Consider the following 18459-nt stretch of genomic DNA (forward strand, 5'->3'; position numbering starts at 1 on the left):
ATGGGGTTTAGCTGGGGCACCCACGCCACTGGCCAGATTAGACAGCACCTAATGCTTTGTAAGATGATTACATCTATTTCAGGAGGCATTTATTCCATTGCAGAGTTGTTGCTGTGTTTGATTGCATTGCATGCTATTGTTCTTCATCACTAGCAGAGGAACTGGTAAGACATTTAGAGTCTTTCATTACTGAATGAGTAGTAAGAAGAGTGTGTAACAACTCTGCATACACTGTCTTGCAGTGATCACTATGACCAATTATAAACATTTACAGAACTATTATTCAAACATTCAGAAAAAGTGACACTGCTCTCTATCACTACAACTTAATAGATCCTGATAAGAACTAAAGTCTCTGGTGAATGAATGGTATCTGTTAACTGAGTGGCTCACTCTATATTGGTCAGGGATGAACAATAATCAATATTACTTTGTTATTACAGCTTGTGGTCAATGGAAGCACATTTTTAATGCCCAGCATTAGAGTTCAAGATATGAGCGTGTTCCTGGAGAACATCTGTTGCAGGATATTATGTAAGCATTCAAACGTAGGGAAAGATTATAAAATGTAATCCACACATTAAATGAAAAACGAGCCTTAATGGCGTTTGTCCGCACAGTTAGTAGTTATTATCTAGATAATGTTTATTCTGGATTGTCACCCTGATTTTAAACAATACCCCATTTACACCTGGTGTTAAAATGTGAACTGTATCTGGATCAGTTGTCCAAATAATGCTTTGTAAGTGAAGTGTGACCAGATCTGCCTAAGCACATCTGGACATCGTCTGGCTTGCATTGTGTGAGAATCTGAGATAGGAATAAGGGTGTAAGTGAGGCGTGTGTCAGTCAGTTAGTAGTGGTATTGCACACATTGTGAAAATTGTTCTAGGCCATATAATATTAAAAATAATACAAAACAATTAAAAGTACAGGGCAAAGATGGGGGCAAACAAGGACATTACCAACAATTTATTAAAAAAGAATAAATGCAGCAAAAATATAGTAGAAGAAAATAAAATGGGAGTACTGTGAATACAGGTTTCCCATCAGAGATGATAAAGACATAAAGAAAACAATTCAAACATTACATATTACAGAACACCTACTGTACACAGAGTTAACTAAAGTCTCCATGTCCTTTCTAAACAACTATATATGCCTGAGAGCAACAGAGCTGCGCCCATAGCTCAGTTGGTAGAGTGTTCGCCCCATGTACTGAGGCTGTTGGTCCTCAGCAGCAGTCGCTGGTTCGATTCCCCGACCCATTTGCTGCATGTCATTCCCCCTCTCTTTACCCCCTTTCCTGTTATGTCTTCAGCTGTCCCTATCCAAAATAAAGGCAAAAAGCCCCAAAAATAATCTTTAAAAAATAAATGGCAGATTATCTTTTAAGCCCCAACAGCAAGATAGTTTTGTTATCTATCTTGACTGTCCTGATTGCATTAAAAAGTATGCTTTTTAAACTTACCAGTCCTAAACTTCTGTGTGTATGGTGGTGTGTTCTAATACTGAATAATCTAAAGGATTGAATATGGCAATTAACTTGAGACTTTGTTATTATTTAATAACCACTAATAAATAAATTCATTTGCAGCAATATATTGAGTCATAACTCCTGTATTGTAGTATCATATTGTCAGATTCTAGCCAATACACAGCTCTATCACAAAACAAGCAGTTCTCAAACAGCCAATCATAACACAGGCTGTACCCAAATAGCCAATCAAAACACAGGTAGGCTTGAACACAACCAATCACAAGACAGCTGGGTTTTAAAACAACCAATCACAACACAGGTGCTTCTCAAAACCAAGTCACAACACAGATGGTTTTTAAAACAGCCACATACATCATAGGTGGTTCTCAAACACAAACAGGAAATCACAACAAAGGTAGTTTTAAAACAACTAATCACAACACAGGTGGTTCTCAAACAACCAATAAAAACACAGTTAGCTTTTAAAACAATCAATCATAACATCGGTACTTCTCAAACAGCCAGTCACAGCACCGGTGATTTTCAGAACAGCCAATCACATCACAGATGGTTTTTAAAACAGCCAATCACAGCACAGGTGATCTGAAATGTCGATACATTACAGCCGGTTACAGCCAGTTACAGCTGGTACAAATAAACCAGGTAAATTTTATTAATACTTAAGTATAGATGCAGACATGTACAGCTATGGATTTCTATAGATATGAAAATTGGGGGTCTTGGCATTCAACTCATGCACCATAGAAAAACAGGTGATGACATTAAGTAGGAGACACTTAGAGAGAGTAGGTAAAAAAGATGGGGAATACAGTACATAAAGACATTACACAACACAAGCAATGACTAGATTCTTGTATTATCTGTGAGCCACTACACCAGGGGTCACCAACTATATTTGTCAGAGGGCCAGAATTTTACCGGACAGTCACCTTGGGGGCCGGACCCTCAAATAAAAATTAAATAAAAATCAAATTTTGGCATAACATTATTATTTGATGTTTATTGTTTATATTTTTTTCCATTTCATTACAAAACTGAAGGCATTTTTAGCCTTTATGAGTCAGGCTCCTATCACCTATACCACAGTCAACCACCAGGAGTGATAGAGATATTTTGCCTCAACTCAATTAAGTCAACTTTATTTATAGAGCACTTGAAAAACAAACACCGCGGAAGTGAAAGGAAAAGGCCTCTTAACACAGGTAAAATGGCACTCTCAAAGGCCATGAAACGAAAAGTTGATGTGGAAAACAGATCCTTTAATAATGACTGGACTGAAAAGTACGCATTTATCATGCCAACCTTCCGAAATGCGTCACCTGTATGCCTCATTTGCAACGAAACTGTTGCTGTTGCAAAAGAATATAATCTGCGCCGTCACCACAACACTAAACATACAAATTTCAAGGATTCATATCCTGAGCAGTCAGAGGCCCGTCAGAGAAAAATCGCCACATTGAAATCTGCCTACTCTCGTGCAAGTGGCATTATTACTCGAACTTTAACTGATCAAGAGAGAGTAACTTGTGCATCTCTGCAGGCTGCCTGGGTGCTTTGCAAACATAACCGGCCTTTCGTGGAAAGTGAGGTTTTAAAGGAGTGCATGGTCACCGTTCTGGAGGAACTTGCCCCCGACAAATCCATGGACAGAGTTATTGCATCTGTCAAACAAATACCTCTCTCTGCTTCAACTGCTGCACGTCGTGTACACGTCTTGGCAGAGCATGTCCAGCAAGCTGTCATTGACGGGATCAAGGAAGCCAAATATATTTCGCTGGCTATTGATGAGTCCACTGACAACACGGATATTTCACAGTTGTGCGTATTTGTCAGATACTTTGATGGCAAAGATTTCCGAGAGGAGCTGCTGGCATTGCTTCCGCTGGAGGACAACACCACTGCTGACATCATCTTTGGAAAACTGGAAGATTTTTTTAAAAGCCATGGATTGTCCCTGGATAAAATCAACCTGACAGTGACAGATGGTGCACCTGCCATGATTGGCAAAAACAAGGGTCTGGTGAGCAGAATAAAGAAAGTCGCTCCTAAAACTAACGCACTTCACTGTATTATCCATCAAAGCGTGCTGTGCGCAAAGCTAAGCGGGGAGTTCAAAGAGGTGATGGAGAAAACAATGAAAATTATTAACCACATCAGAGGAAATTCAAGCACGCAGCACCGCCTGTTCCGCAAATTTGTGCTCGAATCCCAGGCTTCTCATGATGACCTGTTACTTCACAATGACGTGCGCTGGCTCAGTAAGGGCAAAGCACTGGAGCGCTTCGTTGAACTCCGTGCCCAAGTAGTGGACTTTTTGAAACAAAGTAAATCAAAAGCGGCAGCTGACCATCTCCGCATCATGCAAGACAGAGAATACATGTGCAACGTTGCGTTTTTAACAGACATTTTCTCCCATTTGAATACACTTAATCTCCAGCTGCAAGGAAAAGAAAAATCAGTGGTGGATTTGGTGGAAAAACTTGATGCCTTTGGGAACAAACTTGATCTGTTCCATGCAGATTTGTTGTCAGAGAGGCTACTGCACTTCAACACACTGAAGACGGTGGGAGAAAGCAACGTAACAGACAAGATGAAGATATTCATCACACAATTAAAAGACAACTTCTGTGCTAGATTCGATGACTTTTCCATTTCCAGGGATGTCATTGGATTTGTGCGTGACCCATTCACCATCAGCCCAAGCGGAGAATTCTCCACAAACGCGGTGAAAATGATGCCGTTGGACGAGGCGGCCATTCAGAGCGAGCTGGCTGAAATCCAGGCCGCAGGCGACATGAAGGCTGCTCTCCGTGGTGCTGAAAGCCTGAGCGCATTTTGGGTGTCTTGTCCCGAGGACTATGGCACATTGAAGACGCTGGCTATGTATGTGCTCACCATGTTCGGTTCAACCTACACCTGCGAGGCTGCGTTCTCCAAGATGAACTCGATAAAAACATACGAGAGGAACCGACTGTCAAACCAGTCTTTGGAGGACTGTTTGCGCATAAGTCTGACAGCGGCCAAGCCTGATGTGAAAAAGTTGGTGTCAGAGGGGAAATGTAACTTCAGCCATTAAGCAATGTGAGTAGCCCATTTCAGCCTTGTGATTTGAAATCGCTATAGCCCACTTAACGTTTTATTTGATGTGCGAACATTATTTGTGACCTGTTTTGTTCTGGTACCAGGTTAGTATTTATTTACCATGCTATTTTAAGTTATGCCAGTTGGTTTTTCCTCCTTTTTTTGTCCTGAGAAGTCTACTAGTTTGAAGCTTGTTGTTGAGACTTTGAAATAAAACCAAATGTTAAGTAAGGGCATGAGGAAAAGTTATGTTAAAAAAAAAAAGAACTGTGTGAAACAATAAATGTTAAACAGTGCAGCGAGTCTGTCCTCATTTCGGAATGTAACCTAAATAGAGTCATAAATGGTGGGGATTACTGATAGTTAAGAGTCTAAGTTGTTGCTGTTTTCAGTTGCTTTAATAGTGTGGACCACTTGATATTTTCTCTTTGATCCTCACAATTTTGGAATCCAGTCGCGGGCCGGATTGGACGGTTCGACGGGCCGGATTCGGCCCGCGGGCCGCCAGTTGATGATCACTGCACTACACTGTTGCACTCTAACATGTTGCTTCATTACCATAAAAACATTCACTATCTCACATACACCTCCTGCTGCTGATGTATTCACTAGAGCACCAAATGTAGATTGATCCGCTGTGACTGCAATGACCAGCTGTTTTAGGAAATTACTGAGCTTGTTTTTAATGACAGTATAAATATATTTGTGACCTTATTTAAAGATTTAGGTCTGTGAGCCACAAACAGAGTAGGGAAGTCAGTGTATTAGTCTTGTTGCTGTCTAGTTGCGTATACTTGGTCTTTTCATGAAATTTGTTAACAATGACGAAATATAGAATACTACCAGCTTTATCCTTTGTTACAGCCAGTAATACCATAGTCATATTAAAAGTCAACACAGTGTACAAGAGATTTAAAAAAAATCAAGCAGCACCTGCCAAGAATTAAATATCATGAAAATTGTAATGATCCACATACAAATTGTAATGTAAACTAAAATCTCTTGGTTATGTGAGGATAGGCGGCTGTAAAGCATTGGGTGGGCAAAGCACTAAAGTGGAGGAACATCAGCATCTCCTTAGGGATGAGATGTTCCTCCACTTTTTCTTAGGGAAGTTTCACAGCAACCTTGTCTAGTCCGGTTAAACTGAACCCTGAAGCGTTGTTTGGGTTAGTGTGAACGCCAGATATGAACTCTGAACCAAACCACCACTCTCAGACAGTTTGTGAATTTGTTTTGGTGACTGGTGAACTAGCAGAGCATTTGCCACCAAAATGTGACTGGCAGGGGACAAACCTGGTGTCAGAATGAGACATTCCTGCATTATTAAATAACTTAATAACCATTATATGTGCGATTTGTACAGTCCTCTAAAGGCTGCTGATTTGCGTTCCATATCAACACCAACATGGACAGAACCCGGTGGTAGTCCTTGATGATATCCAGGTAGAAATTGGGGCTTTTGTTGTCTTTTTTTTCCCCCAACCACTGGGTGACCAGTAATCGAACATTTCCACCACACGACTTATGTTCAGAATTTCTGGACCAGTTGAGTTTTGCCTTTGTGACCGCAAACTGGGCCAGCTAGAGAAGTGAAGCAATGTATCATCCTCAAATTGGTTCCAATGAGAAACTGGACGTTTAGGGATGAACGTGCCCTTACAGATGCCCAGAGGACAAATGTGACAACTGGCGGGACCAGTGAGACTCATTTATAATTCACAACTTGGCTAACCTCAATGGCTTTTTGACAAGAACATTAGTATGTTGTTTGTCACTATTTGGCGCAAGTTACTCCCTCATCAACTCTTGTCACACTTATCTTGAACACAGCACACATCCCAGCAGAGAACAGAGAGACCTCCCCACTGAAACAGTCACGAAGTCTGCATCTCGGGTTACACAGGCAGACCGCTGTCCTACTGTATGTCCCACTCCTGCCAAGTATCTCAGCTGCTACTTCAGTCCCAGCTGCAATATTTGCTGCAGTGTGTCAACCCTCGAGTGGCTGTCAGGCTGAGTGGTAAGTCAGCCTCCAACTCATCACTGATAGCGTGACAGGATGCAACAAAGTATGCCTCAGATGATACGGGTCCATGCAACTGCTATTAGAGTGGTAGCAAGGCTGGCTGTGTACAAGAGAGACACTTCAGTGAAAAACAATGAACACTGGAATATGCAGCATCTTGAGTTTAAAATTTCGCTTGTTGCAGAAAAGTGCTGATGTCTGACCTTTGACAGTAGTCTCATTTCTGTCCTGCATGTTCACTGTACTGTTGGGAAGTAAAAAAAAAACATGTAACACAGTCATCATAAACAGTAATGCAAATGTACCATGCACCACAAGTCATGTGGTGGGAATGTTGCTTGATTATTGGTCAATGGTTCATGCTGGTGTTGATCTGGAGTGCACATCAGCACACTTTAGAGGACCACATATATGAACGTCTCATAAGACAGCAGGTATTAAATTCATTGTGAGTCCTGGTTTGTCCTCTGCTGGTCCACATTTTGGTATCAAATGCACTGCTATTTCACCAGTCACCAAAACATAAAGAGAAAATATTTTTTAACCAATGAAATGACAGATAAAATGATGAACTAATGTGACTGGTTTTAATGGTATTCACACCAGAAAAGAACCACGACATAGTTCACTTGACAGCGGCTCATGACCACCCCTTTAAGGCAGGCCAGTGAGCAACTATTGGTTCGGCACCAGAGTTTGGATATATTCATCATAACACTGAGCCCTGTGATTTTTTTCAGCTGTTTAAAAGTGGGAGCTTCCACAGATGCTGTTGTCTGGGGGGGGAAGCACAACACAGAATCAGTAGAGATTTTTCAAGTTGCGATTTTTCCACATAGAAATTCAGTTTTCTCATGTAAGATGCTCAAAACACTACCTACAAAACGATTGTGGAATATAACAAAGACATTGTGAGTTTTTGGCTCAGAATCACATCAAATCACCATAAGTGAACAGCAGGACCTACTCAGCTCTCACTGCCTGAGATGGATGCTTGTTCCCGGGATGAAGAGTGACAAAGAGTCAATAGGGACGACTGACTGGACTGTGACTTTTCCCACATATAAATTCAGCCATTTTCTCATATACTTTGCCAACAACACAACCTAAAACCACATTACTGTTGTTCTTAGAACAGAGCTTTGTGGGGTAAAATGTGGGACATTTCTCTTTTATTTCAATAGCCTAGAATTATCCAGGATAACTGGCTCTGAATGTTGACTAAGGAAGCAAACAGAGAGAAATGTTGTAAACCATATTTGTTATAATATTGACTGGAAGTTACTTTGTCCTCTTCTTCGTTTAGAAATATGTTAAATAAAACTTGATCTAAAAAACACAAATGCCATACATGTGGTATCAAATTGAAGAGGAAATTCAAATGAAAACTACTTGTAATGATCAATTTCTGTGTTTGAGATTGAGATGTTTTTGCTTGAGTGAACATTTAGCTTAAATTGTGTATGTCAGACAAAGAAATTTCAGATAATGCATTATGAAATTTTTCTTTGGCATAAGAAAAAAAAAAGTAAGATTTATTGTATCTTAAAAATATTTCAATTTGAAGCAGCTCTGTGCCAAACTCCCAAAGATTTACAAACATGTGATGGAAATGTATGGTTTGTCCACATGCTGTGATACCAGGTCAGGCTGGTTTTTCAGATGTCCCAGTCTCTGTCATGAGTCAACATGATAATGGAAGTAGTTTCTCCGGAAATGACAATTTCAAACCCTTGCAGAGAAAGGTGGTCAGAACCAGAGTGGCAGGGAGATCATGAGGTCAACCCACAGCGCCTGAACAGAACTCTATAGCTTGACCGCTGTCTGCAAATGCACTCTAAAATCAGGCCTATAGTATGGCACATTATGAACAGGGTGAAACACAACATGGCTTCAGATGGGTGGAGGACTGATGTTGAGCAGCCTGACAGCCAGGATGCGTTTGTGACTGCATTTGCAGTTCAGTACAGTGTAAGATATAAAAAGTAGTGTTCAATGGCCAAGCAGTTTGCTCACACTGTGTTATAGGAACCTGTTAAAAAGCAATAATTGACTAATTAGTCAGTAACATTATTATAACAGCAAAAGATGAGTGGTCACCTGATTGAGGCAGTAACAACCCCATTCATGAAAGGAACATTCATCCAAACAAATTCTACATTATTCATCTAAACTCAGAAAGCGGCAGCCCTACTGATTAGTGTACAGTTGTGCAATCACATTTTTTAAGATTTAAGATTTTGGGGGCTTTTTTGGACAGAGGCAGCTGAAGTGAAGTCAGGAAGAGGGCTAGAGAGAGAGAGAGAGGGGATGACACACAGCAAAGGGCCACGGGTGGGCCAATGTAGAGGACTGATAGCCTCAGTACATCGGGCATACGCTCTACCAGCTGGGCTATGGGAATCCCCCGATAGACATCTTTTTATACACAATACCGCATGTTTCCCACAGCCCTTTAGCTCTGAGCAGTGAATTCTAGCAGCATTTTAGTTTTCCCTCCTTTTCATTTAGTTGCATGTATACATTACTGTGTAAAGGTTTTAGGCAGGTGTGAAGAAATGCTGTAACGTAAGAATGCTTTCGAAAATATAAAATGTAATTGTTTATTTTTATCGATTTACAAAATGCAAAGTGAGTGAACAGAAAAACATCTAAATCAAATCAATATTTGGCGTGACCACCCTTTGCCTTCAAACCAGCGTCAATTTTTCTAGGTACACAGTTTTTGAAGGAACTCGGCAGGTAGGTTGTTCCAAACATCTTGGAGAACTAACCACAGATCTTCTGTGGATGTAGGCTGCCTCAGATCATTCTGTCTCTTCATGTAATCCCAGACAGACTCCATGATTTTGAGATCAGGGCTCTGTGGGGGTCATACCGTCACTTCCAGGACTCCTTGCTCTTCTTTACGCTGAAGGTGGTTCCTAATGACATTGGCTGTATGTTTGGGGTCGTTGTCCTGCTGCAGAATAAATTTGGGGCCAATCAGACGCCTCCCTGATGGTACTGCATGATGGATAAGTATCTGCCTGTATTTCTCAGCATTGAGGACACCATTAATCCTGACCAAATCCCCAACTCCTTTTACAGAAACGCAGCCCCAAACTTGCAAGGAACCTCCACCATGCTTCACTGTTTCCTGCACACTCGTTATTGTACCGCTCTCCAGCCCTTCAGCGAGCAAACTGTGTTCTGCTACAGTCAAATATTTCAAACTTTGACTCATCAGTCCAGGGCACCTGCTGCCATTTTTCTGCACCCCAGTTCCTCTGTTTTCATGCATAGTTGAGTCATTTAGCCTTATTTCAACATCAGGTTTCAGGAGGTTTAGCTGATGGCACTGCTGGACATCTTCAGGTTTTGAAGGGAAGTAAGCATAATGTGTCCTTCATCTGCTGCACTAAGTTTCCGTGGCTGACCACTGCATCTACGGTCCTCAGTGTTGCCTGTTTCTTTGTGCTTCTTCAAAAGACCTTGAACAGCACATCTTGAAACCCCAGTCTGCTTTTAAATCTTTGCCTGGGCGACACCTTGCAGATGCAGTATAACCACCTTGTGTCTTGTTGCTGTGCTCAGTCTTGTCATGGTGTCTGACCTGTGACATCAAACTGTCTTCCACAACCTCACCTTAGCAGCAGAGTTTGTCCGTTCCTCACCCAGTTTTCAGCCTCCTACACAGCTGTTTCTGTTTCAGTTAATGACTGTTTCAACCTACATATGAAAGTGATGATCATTAGCACCTGTTTGATATAACTGGTTAATCAAACACCTGACTGTGATCCTACAAAATCCCTGACTTTGCACAAGTGTACCTAGAAGAATTGATGATGTTTTTAAGGCAAACGGTGGTCACACCAAATATTGATTTGATTTAGATTTTTCTTCTGTTCACTCACTTTGCATTTTGTAAATTGATAAAAAATAAAACAATTACATTTTATATTTTTGAAAGCATTCTTACTTTACAGCATTTCTTCACACCTGCCTAAAACGTCTGCACAGTATTGTACATTAATTATACAAAACATCTATTATTGTAGTTTTTCTTCTGCAAAGTGACAGTCCTGACCTTCATCAACACATTAAGATGTTTCAAGAGACTTTTTAGGTGTCACTGATGACAACCAAATGGAAATTGCTGATCATCTTGTCACGGAAGGTAACATTAATCAGTGATGTTGATTGTTGGAATCCATCCCAGGAACAACGAGCAGGTTCTCCCCGTTAAATTTGTGCTTTTTGACACACTGTAGTGTTAAATGCGTGTTGGATGTTACATGGTTAGAATGGTTTAAATTCATGCATACTGAAAAATATATCCAAAAAATTAAACAAATAAAATACTAAATTTGGAAACTTAATTTAGAAAATAATGTCACATCATTATGACATTCTAGTCACTGTGTTGGCCATCAATACCTTCGGTATTTTTCTGTGGTGGAATTGTTAAATGTTTTACTTTCTCATTTTGTGTGATGGGGCAGACAAAATTTATTTTTTGACACAAAGATCTGTTTTTTTTATTTCTATGGTTTCAACACGACACATCCCCTGGATGGTAAAGCATCATCGGCTGTCACTGACGAGGGAATGCAGCATTGAACAGAGATGATATGAGTTTATTTAGATATTTATTTAGCCTTGATGAAAATCGGTGTGGCAAGAAGTTTTGTTGTCGTGAAAGTAGCACATAGCAGTGATTGAGACAATGAACATGCAATCTCCTCTGTTCACAATCTAACATTATCAGTGGATAAAACAGGGTGGGTTCCATGGATGCATCAATAGTGATTTCACTGCATCCTTTTAGAATTTAATGGTCAGAGATGCAGGATGCAACATCACTAATTAATGTGATTGTTGTTTTCATTACCACTGCTTAGAAATAATGACTTTATTGGTCATATTTCATTTTGAAATAGTGATTTGGTTACAGTTGTTTTGTTATAAAACATACTATAGAGGTTGTAGTGCTATTTATCCATCTGGATTGTTTTAGTGCCAGTGGAAAAGTTATCAATCGTAGAAATATCTAGCTTATAATATAATGGGTCTAAATGTTGAAGTGACATGAATGAATGCTCATGCAACATTGATGCTTATGGTGAGGTGCTCTTTGAAAATTTCAAAACCATGAGCTGGTTACTCAAGATAATCCACAGACCTTGTTGTGAGCAGTTCCATGTTGGAACTACTTTTTCAGCAGCTACTTCAGAAAGTAGTCCCCACATGAAACTGCTCGCAGCAAGGTCTGTGAATTACATTGAGTAAGTGAGCCTTTTTTTTTTTAGAGAGAGAGACACTGGTTTTGAAATTTTCAAATGTATTTTTGGTGCTTTGAGCCGAGTGCCATTTAGTCATAGAGGTCAGACATCTCTTCAGACAATATCTACAAAATTCTGCAAGTCACATTAAAAAATCTAGATGAATAAGTAGCACTACAGGGCAGGGAGAAATGTAAATTTTGGATTTGGGGGTGAACTGTCCCTTTAATTTCTCTGTTTCAACTCTTTATTTTTATGTGTCTACACTCTGGCATTTTTCTACTCAAAGCAGTATGACAACATAAAAAATAAAGCACACCTTTGGAGACTTACTCTAAGGTATCGAGATTTGGTACAGAATGACAAGGCATTTTTCAGCACTCAGTAGTATTTAAACAACTTGGTTGGTGTCATGTAAGTATCAGAGTTCAGTACCCAGCCATATATACTGGTATTGGTCAACTAGGTTAGAACCACGCAAACAATCATGTGTGTCTTGAGTACTTGAAAAACTTCACACCGCTTTAAAATAGAAAATCTTTAGCTTTTCTAAAAACCACTACGATACAAACTTGACATTAAAACAGTGTGATGGGTGTTTTGTGCTTCACTGACTTACCGAGAAGAGCTTCAAACAGGTTGCTTTGGAAAATCCCCATCACTCTCTGAATGGCAGTTTTGAGCTGCTGCTCCTCCGGCTTCCTCAGTTTAGTGCAGTACTCCTCCAAAAGCCCCAGGGCCCGAGCTGTGTCTGCAGAGGAGGAGCACATAACACAGGCTCTGGTATTTCCTTGCTTTTCTTCATATAACATTTACAGTATTTATCATTTATCAATTTGACAATATTTGTATAATATGACAGTGTTCTGTATGGTGATAAATTTAGTCCACAAAAAGAATATCAGCATTTAAACTATAGACACAGAGGTGTAAATGAGCTGAGAGCACTTCAGGTGGGTTTATCCTCCTCTACAGCTGTAGTCACACCAGGCTGTAAAGACAAAAGCCCCTGCAAACTGTACTAAATCATAAAAAGACCATAAAACGTCATCAGAGATCAAGGAAACATGTTAAGTCCTCGCTTGTTATTGTCAATTTAGGATTTTACACACGTCCTGTACTCCTGCAGAGCTCCTGCAGATGTGGAGGACTCTGAATCAATTCATAAATGTCAAAAATCTATTTTCTAAATGTCAATTAACATGATGTTGACAAAGCAAAAAAGGCAGAACTCAGCTGTGAGGGCAACACGGCACTCCGACAGTTTACAGCACACACATGACAGTAATCAACAGTTCACAAGGAGATGTACTTCATCTTCTCAAAAGGCAGCGGTTGCATAACATAACATAACATACCTTTAGAGGTGAACAATATAGACAAAATCAAACAGTCTATCACAGTGTTTTTGACAAATACCTCAAGGCAGATATTGCAGCAATATTATTACCATTTTAATTACTGTTGGTGTTTTCACAGAATATTTAGTTTTTGATTAATAAACATCAGTAAGGTGAATGTAATGACTAAGTGGGTAAAAGCAAATAATATAACAGCTAGTCTTGTTAGTTCAAAAGATTACATAATTTTGCTTTAATGCAGCCTTTAACACCAGGAAAACACAACACCCAGGCCATATCACCATAATCCTCACACCTGCAGTTTCCTGTGGGAACTACTTTCTTTCCACAGTAGAATCTACCAGATCTACAGGAACTACTTTCTTTGTTACTACGTCAAAAGTAGTTCCTAAATGAAACTGCTCACAGCAAAGTGTGTAGATTCTCTTGAGCAACTGAGTCGCCATTTCTGTAAAGAGACAGTGCCTTTGAATATTTCAAAAATCTAGATAGCACGACTGACCAGGAGGAAAAGATGTATTTTTAATTTTGGTGTGAGCGGCCCCTTTAAATCTCAGCAGTTAAAAAGTAATCAATAGTAGTTTATAGTACTTTAAACTACTACTTTAATAGTACTTGACAGATTGACAGGTCATATCTAGAGTCTGTGTTTGATTTGTCCGTTCTAGGCTACTGTAGAAACATGGTGATGAAACATGGCGGCCTTCATAGAGGAGGAGCTGCTCCCTCTGTAGATTTAAAGGGCTCGTTCTAAGATGACAAAAACACAACTATTGTTATTTTCAGGTATACACTAATGAAAACATACTAAATAGTAAATTCCATTTCTGCCATGTTTTGCCAATAGATCTCACAAAGATAACACTGGACCTTTAAGTATTTTTAACACTTAATGTAGTGGACACAGGGATCCATTCCTATTCAGTCAGTAGGGCAGGGATACTCAACTTGCGGCCCATGGGGCCAAATCTGGCCCCTAATATGGTGCCGTGTGGCTCTCTGACCAATTTTAATTAACAATAAAAATGAATCTATTCACAGTGTTTTTCCCAGTAAGGGGGGAAACTCCATTCCCCCCATAACTTCTGCCTATTGTGACACTTACTCACTCACTCACTTCTGTGCACAGCTGACCTGTGTGGGGCTGCTGTGCTCAGATTTGCTGCTTTGCATAGTTGAGTGAGGACGTTAAACGTGGAAAGGTCAAAAATGAAAAACAGGCAATTCAACGAAAAACTGACCGATGAATTTGCCTTTATTGTGCCACCTCATGCCAGTCCTAAACCACGGTATTTAATTTACCAAATGACAACTGCTGTGTGCAAAGTTGCTAATATCAGGCACCATCATGAGTCAAACCATGCAGTGTTCCCACCTGGTAGCACTGCACAAAAAATATTTATAAATCTAGCTGATAAATAACGCTATAAGTAATGTTTGTTCATTAACTGGCCCCTGGCCAATTTACAAAAGTGGCCCCTTGGGCAAAGAAAGTTGAGTTTCTCTGCAGTGGAGCATCAGTGAGGTCCAACAGTGACACTTGGTGATGAGGCCTGACTCATAATCTGTGTTCCAGACCAGGTTATTCCACAGCTAACTGGGAAAAGTGTGACTTAATGTCACAATGTCATGTTGACACCAGAAGGGGCAAACAGTTGTTGAAACTTGGAAGAATACTGGTGTCTGTGGGGATGCGTGTCCACATACTTTTGGCCATGTAGACTATGAATATTCTGAGGCTGATGGAAACCAAAAGCTTGACTTCAGATCTACTACAAACAGCTGTTGTGTATGTAGGTGAAGTGACAGCACCCATACGGTTCACATGTGTGATTTCCAGGCTCTGGTGGTGCTGGAGGAGCAGAAACGTGTGGCACAGACACTCACTCACCTTTTTTCCTGATAGGCATGGCTGACTCTGTGTAAACTTGACTCTCGCTAAGGCTTCCAGTTCAGTCTTCAGTGCATGGTCAAAAGGTTCTTCCCTAGTGCGATGACAGAAAACAGGAAGGGTGTTGATTATACCTCTACTCCAAGAACTCGCTCAGGGACCGCTGAGGGGCCCCTGAGGATGTGTCCAGAGGGTCTCTGCCCAACAAAATGAGGGACAGATTAATTCCACTGATTAGATTCTTGCAAAATTAAATGATGTGGTCACAGGTGTCTTTGTCCCAGATGGCAGTACCAACTGTAATCCACAAGAAGCTCAGATAATGTCTCCTGTAGCAGTGTCTGTTGTGTATGTACAGTATTTAAACCCCTGCGTTTAATACATTCTGCAGGTGAGGGTGTGTATTGCTTCTGTCTGGGTCCACGTCTTCAGCTGGAGAGCTGGCAGACCACAGCCTTGCCCTGTCATGACGGGTTACAACACACAACTGGAGACAAGACGGGTGGACACCAAGCCGTGAAGTCCTCACAGTGGGATGAAGAGTGTGCACTTCAGTGCCCCATGGTGAGGAGGAGCTGTCAGGGCTGAGGGCTGGCCAGGGTTAACATCCTCTGCTGCTCCGTCCACAGTGACACACAGTCCGGGTGGTGGTGGCGGTGATGGTGGTGGTGTGACAGTCCACATCATTTATCCTGCCTGACAGTCCATATCTGAAGTTTCTTTCACCTGCCTGCAAGCCAAAACGCAGGAAAAAGACCGGACCACGCCTCAAGCACGCCAAATTAATGTCGAATTTCAAAATAAATGTCGCGTTTTCTTTTCACAGCGGTTTAAAGGACGTGAGCTAACACAGAGCAGTCACTTCAGAGTTTCTGTCTGGAGGTTTTGACTTATGGAGGGACGTGTGTGTGCCACCCATGAGGCGGGCAACGACAATTCATTGAATTAAAAAAAAATGCTTTAACGCTGCCTGTTAACGTTGCCTCTACGGATAAATACAAACATGCGTGTAGTACATTAGTTAGCTAGCATTCAAGCTAAATCAGCAGCCAGCGGCGGTGCCAAATGAAATGATGCTCTCCCAGTGCGACGCCTGGCTGTAGGAAAATACCTGCCTGCCAACTGTGGGAGAAAACGCATGGCTCTCAAATGACTCCATGTATGTTCATTTTCCGTCAGGCGGTGACTGAGCGTTCGGCGGGAATTTCTCCTGGTGGAACACGGCACTGTCCTGGCGCTGCCACATCTCTTTATTCTGTAACCAGCAGGTAGTGTACAGCAGCGTTAGCCATATGAACTGACAGCATCACCAACAGTTTGAAGTGCCAGGAACAAGCGAGCGACAATCACGCACGGAACTTCCGTTTACAGCTTTCAAAATAAAACGGTCGCTAAGGACACATTTTTGTTGCTTTGAAATAGAGTTGCGGCTCTAGAGAAACGATGATATAGTTTTGCTTTTTTTAAATTTTAATATGTTTAGTAAGACACAACTATGAGTTACATCAGGCGTTCCCAGACTTCTTCATGTCAAGGGCCCCCACAATAGGGTTAGGGCAGGAATTTGGCTTAAGGAATCGGTTTTTGTTTTTAGATTTGAAGGTAATAAAATCTAGTTAATAAAATAAACAAAGAGCAACAATTATAATAATAAGAAAACAACAACAACAACAACAATAATAATATAACAAGTTTATTTGTATAGCACTTTTCAAGCTTGGAGCACAAAGTGTTTTCCATAGACAACATAACAAACCACAAATATTTATGATATCTGTATTTATATATGTATTATCTGTTAGACTGTAATAACATAATAAGTGAAACTATTAAAATAAAGTTAGAATCGGGTGGTTGCACGGCAGAGCAGTGTTAACAATAGTAATAGTTGTCAGGCAAAAAGGCACGTTTGAAGGCGAAATTTACAAGTGAAAATAAATGATATATTGTTCTATATATTATTATTCTTTCCCTTCAAGAGCAGGACTGGTTCTGTTTTCTGAGCTATCTTTAATATCATACATTTTTAAACATGTCAGAAAATCAGAAAAGATCATACTGTGGCACATGTGGAATATGTTTGGTACATTGTTCCAGGATGCTCACCTCCACATGCCTCGTTTTGGGGAGGAAAAAAACAAACTCTAATAGCACTTCTCAATTTAACTGCCTGAGGGAAAGATAATGTAATAAAATTTACAACTAAGACAGTTAGTATCAATATCAGCATATCATGACGTCACAAATATGAGGTGTGGCGATGGCGGCTCTAATATTTTTGTGTCACCTTTTCTTTCAGTGAGTTTTACCCTAGGATCGCGCGACGTGACTAGCTCCATGCTTTTATTTTGAAGGCAGACTCGCCTGACTTCAGGGCTAAATGCGGAGGGCTTGACGGCGCTGTTTAACTTACCTTAGCAACGCAGAGGCTGCTCGCTGGTTAGCTGCTTCCCGTCAAGACTGACAGGACGCGACAGCCAATCGTATTTTGGGATTTCTTGTCGCATCAGGGCGGATCAACCAATGAAAAATCTTTCGACCTGTGCGAAGGTGAGAGTTGAAATATTGCTGCATTAAATGATCTGTAGGAAATATGAAAATTCCATTTTGTTCTGGTTTCCATTATTATTATTATTATTATTATTATTATTATTATTATTACATAAATTGAATATTTTTCATATATGTTCCAAATCTATCTTTCATTTTGTCATATTGATCATCCATGCTGTAACTGTATGTTGGTCTTGTCTGTTCACATGACATCTTTTGCATGTCTGTCCATCCTGAAAAGAGATCATATCCCTATATGCTCCTCCTGAGGTTTCTTTTATTTTTCTACCTATTAAAGGTTTCCCGGGGCAGTTTTATCCTCAGTCGAGGCTCTAAGAATAAAGGATGTTTTATGCTGCACAGAATGTAAGGGTCTGTTGAGGCAGATTTGTGATTTGGGATATATAAATAAAATTAACTTGACTTGACAATGAGTTGCAGCAGGGCCTGGGAATATTCCTCTCAAGAGTGGTTGGCATTTGTGGCTCAACAGCGGACTCTGGTGGCCAATGAAGAAAACAGACCTCATATTAATGCAGCAGCTTCTCGAAGGAACTGACAAGAGTGAATATAACAGCAACTAGATACAGTATAAATAATCAGAAATAAAGCTAAAACACAAAATAAAAGGCTGAAGCAGCACTGGAGTCTGCACTGATTGAGCTCTCTGATCCCTTGCAGCCATTTCATGTCCAAGCAAGTTTGAATTAGAAGAGTGATGCTGTAAAAGACTAGAAGAATATTTATGATTATGATGACGACTGATGATTATCTGATCC

The 18459-nt window shown here is 40.4% G+C and overlaps 1 protein-coding gene across 20 annotated transcripts in view; it reads right to left on the bottom strand.

Moving 5' to 3' along the window:
• Positions 1-15606, bottom strand: part of dlg2 (discs, large homolog 2 (Drosophila)) — a 279866-nt gene extending 264260 nt beyond the window's left edge. For all 20 annotated transcript variants that reach the window (XM_084730723.1, XM_084730746.1, XM_084730741.1 and 17 more), the window contains exons 1-2: positions 15128-15606; positions 12495-12626 (exon numbers count right to left, since the gene is read on the bottom strand). In XM_084730723.1, coding sequence (XP_084586849.1) covers positions 12495-12626; positions 15128-15146 — 151 coding nt within the window. In that variant the 5' untranslated portion in view covers positions 15147-15606. The remainder of the gene's footprint in view (positions 1-12494; positions 12627-15127) is intronic.
• Positions 15607-18459: the final 2853 nt, after the last annotated feature.

Source organism: Lutjanus erythropterus, chromosome 11, assembly GCF_056507025.1.
Source record: "Lutjanus erythropterus isolate fLutEry1 chromosome 11, fLutEry1.hap2, whole genome shotgun sequence".
NCBI classification, from domain to species: Eukaryota; Metazoa; Chordata; class Actinopteri; order Lutjaniformes; family Lutjanidae; genus Lutjanus; species Lutjanus erythropterus.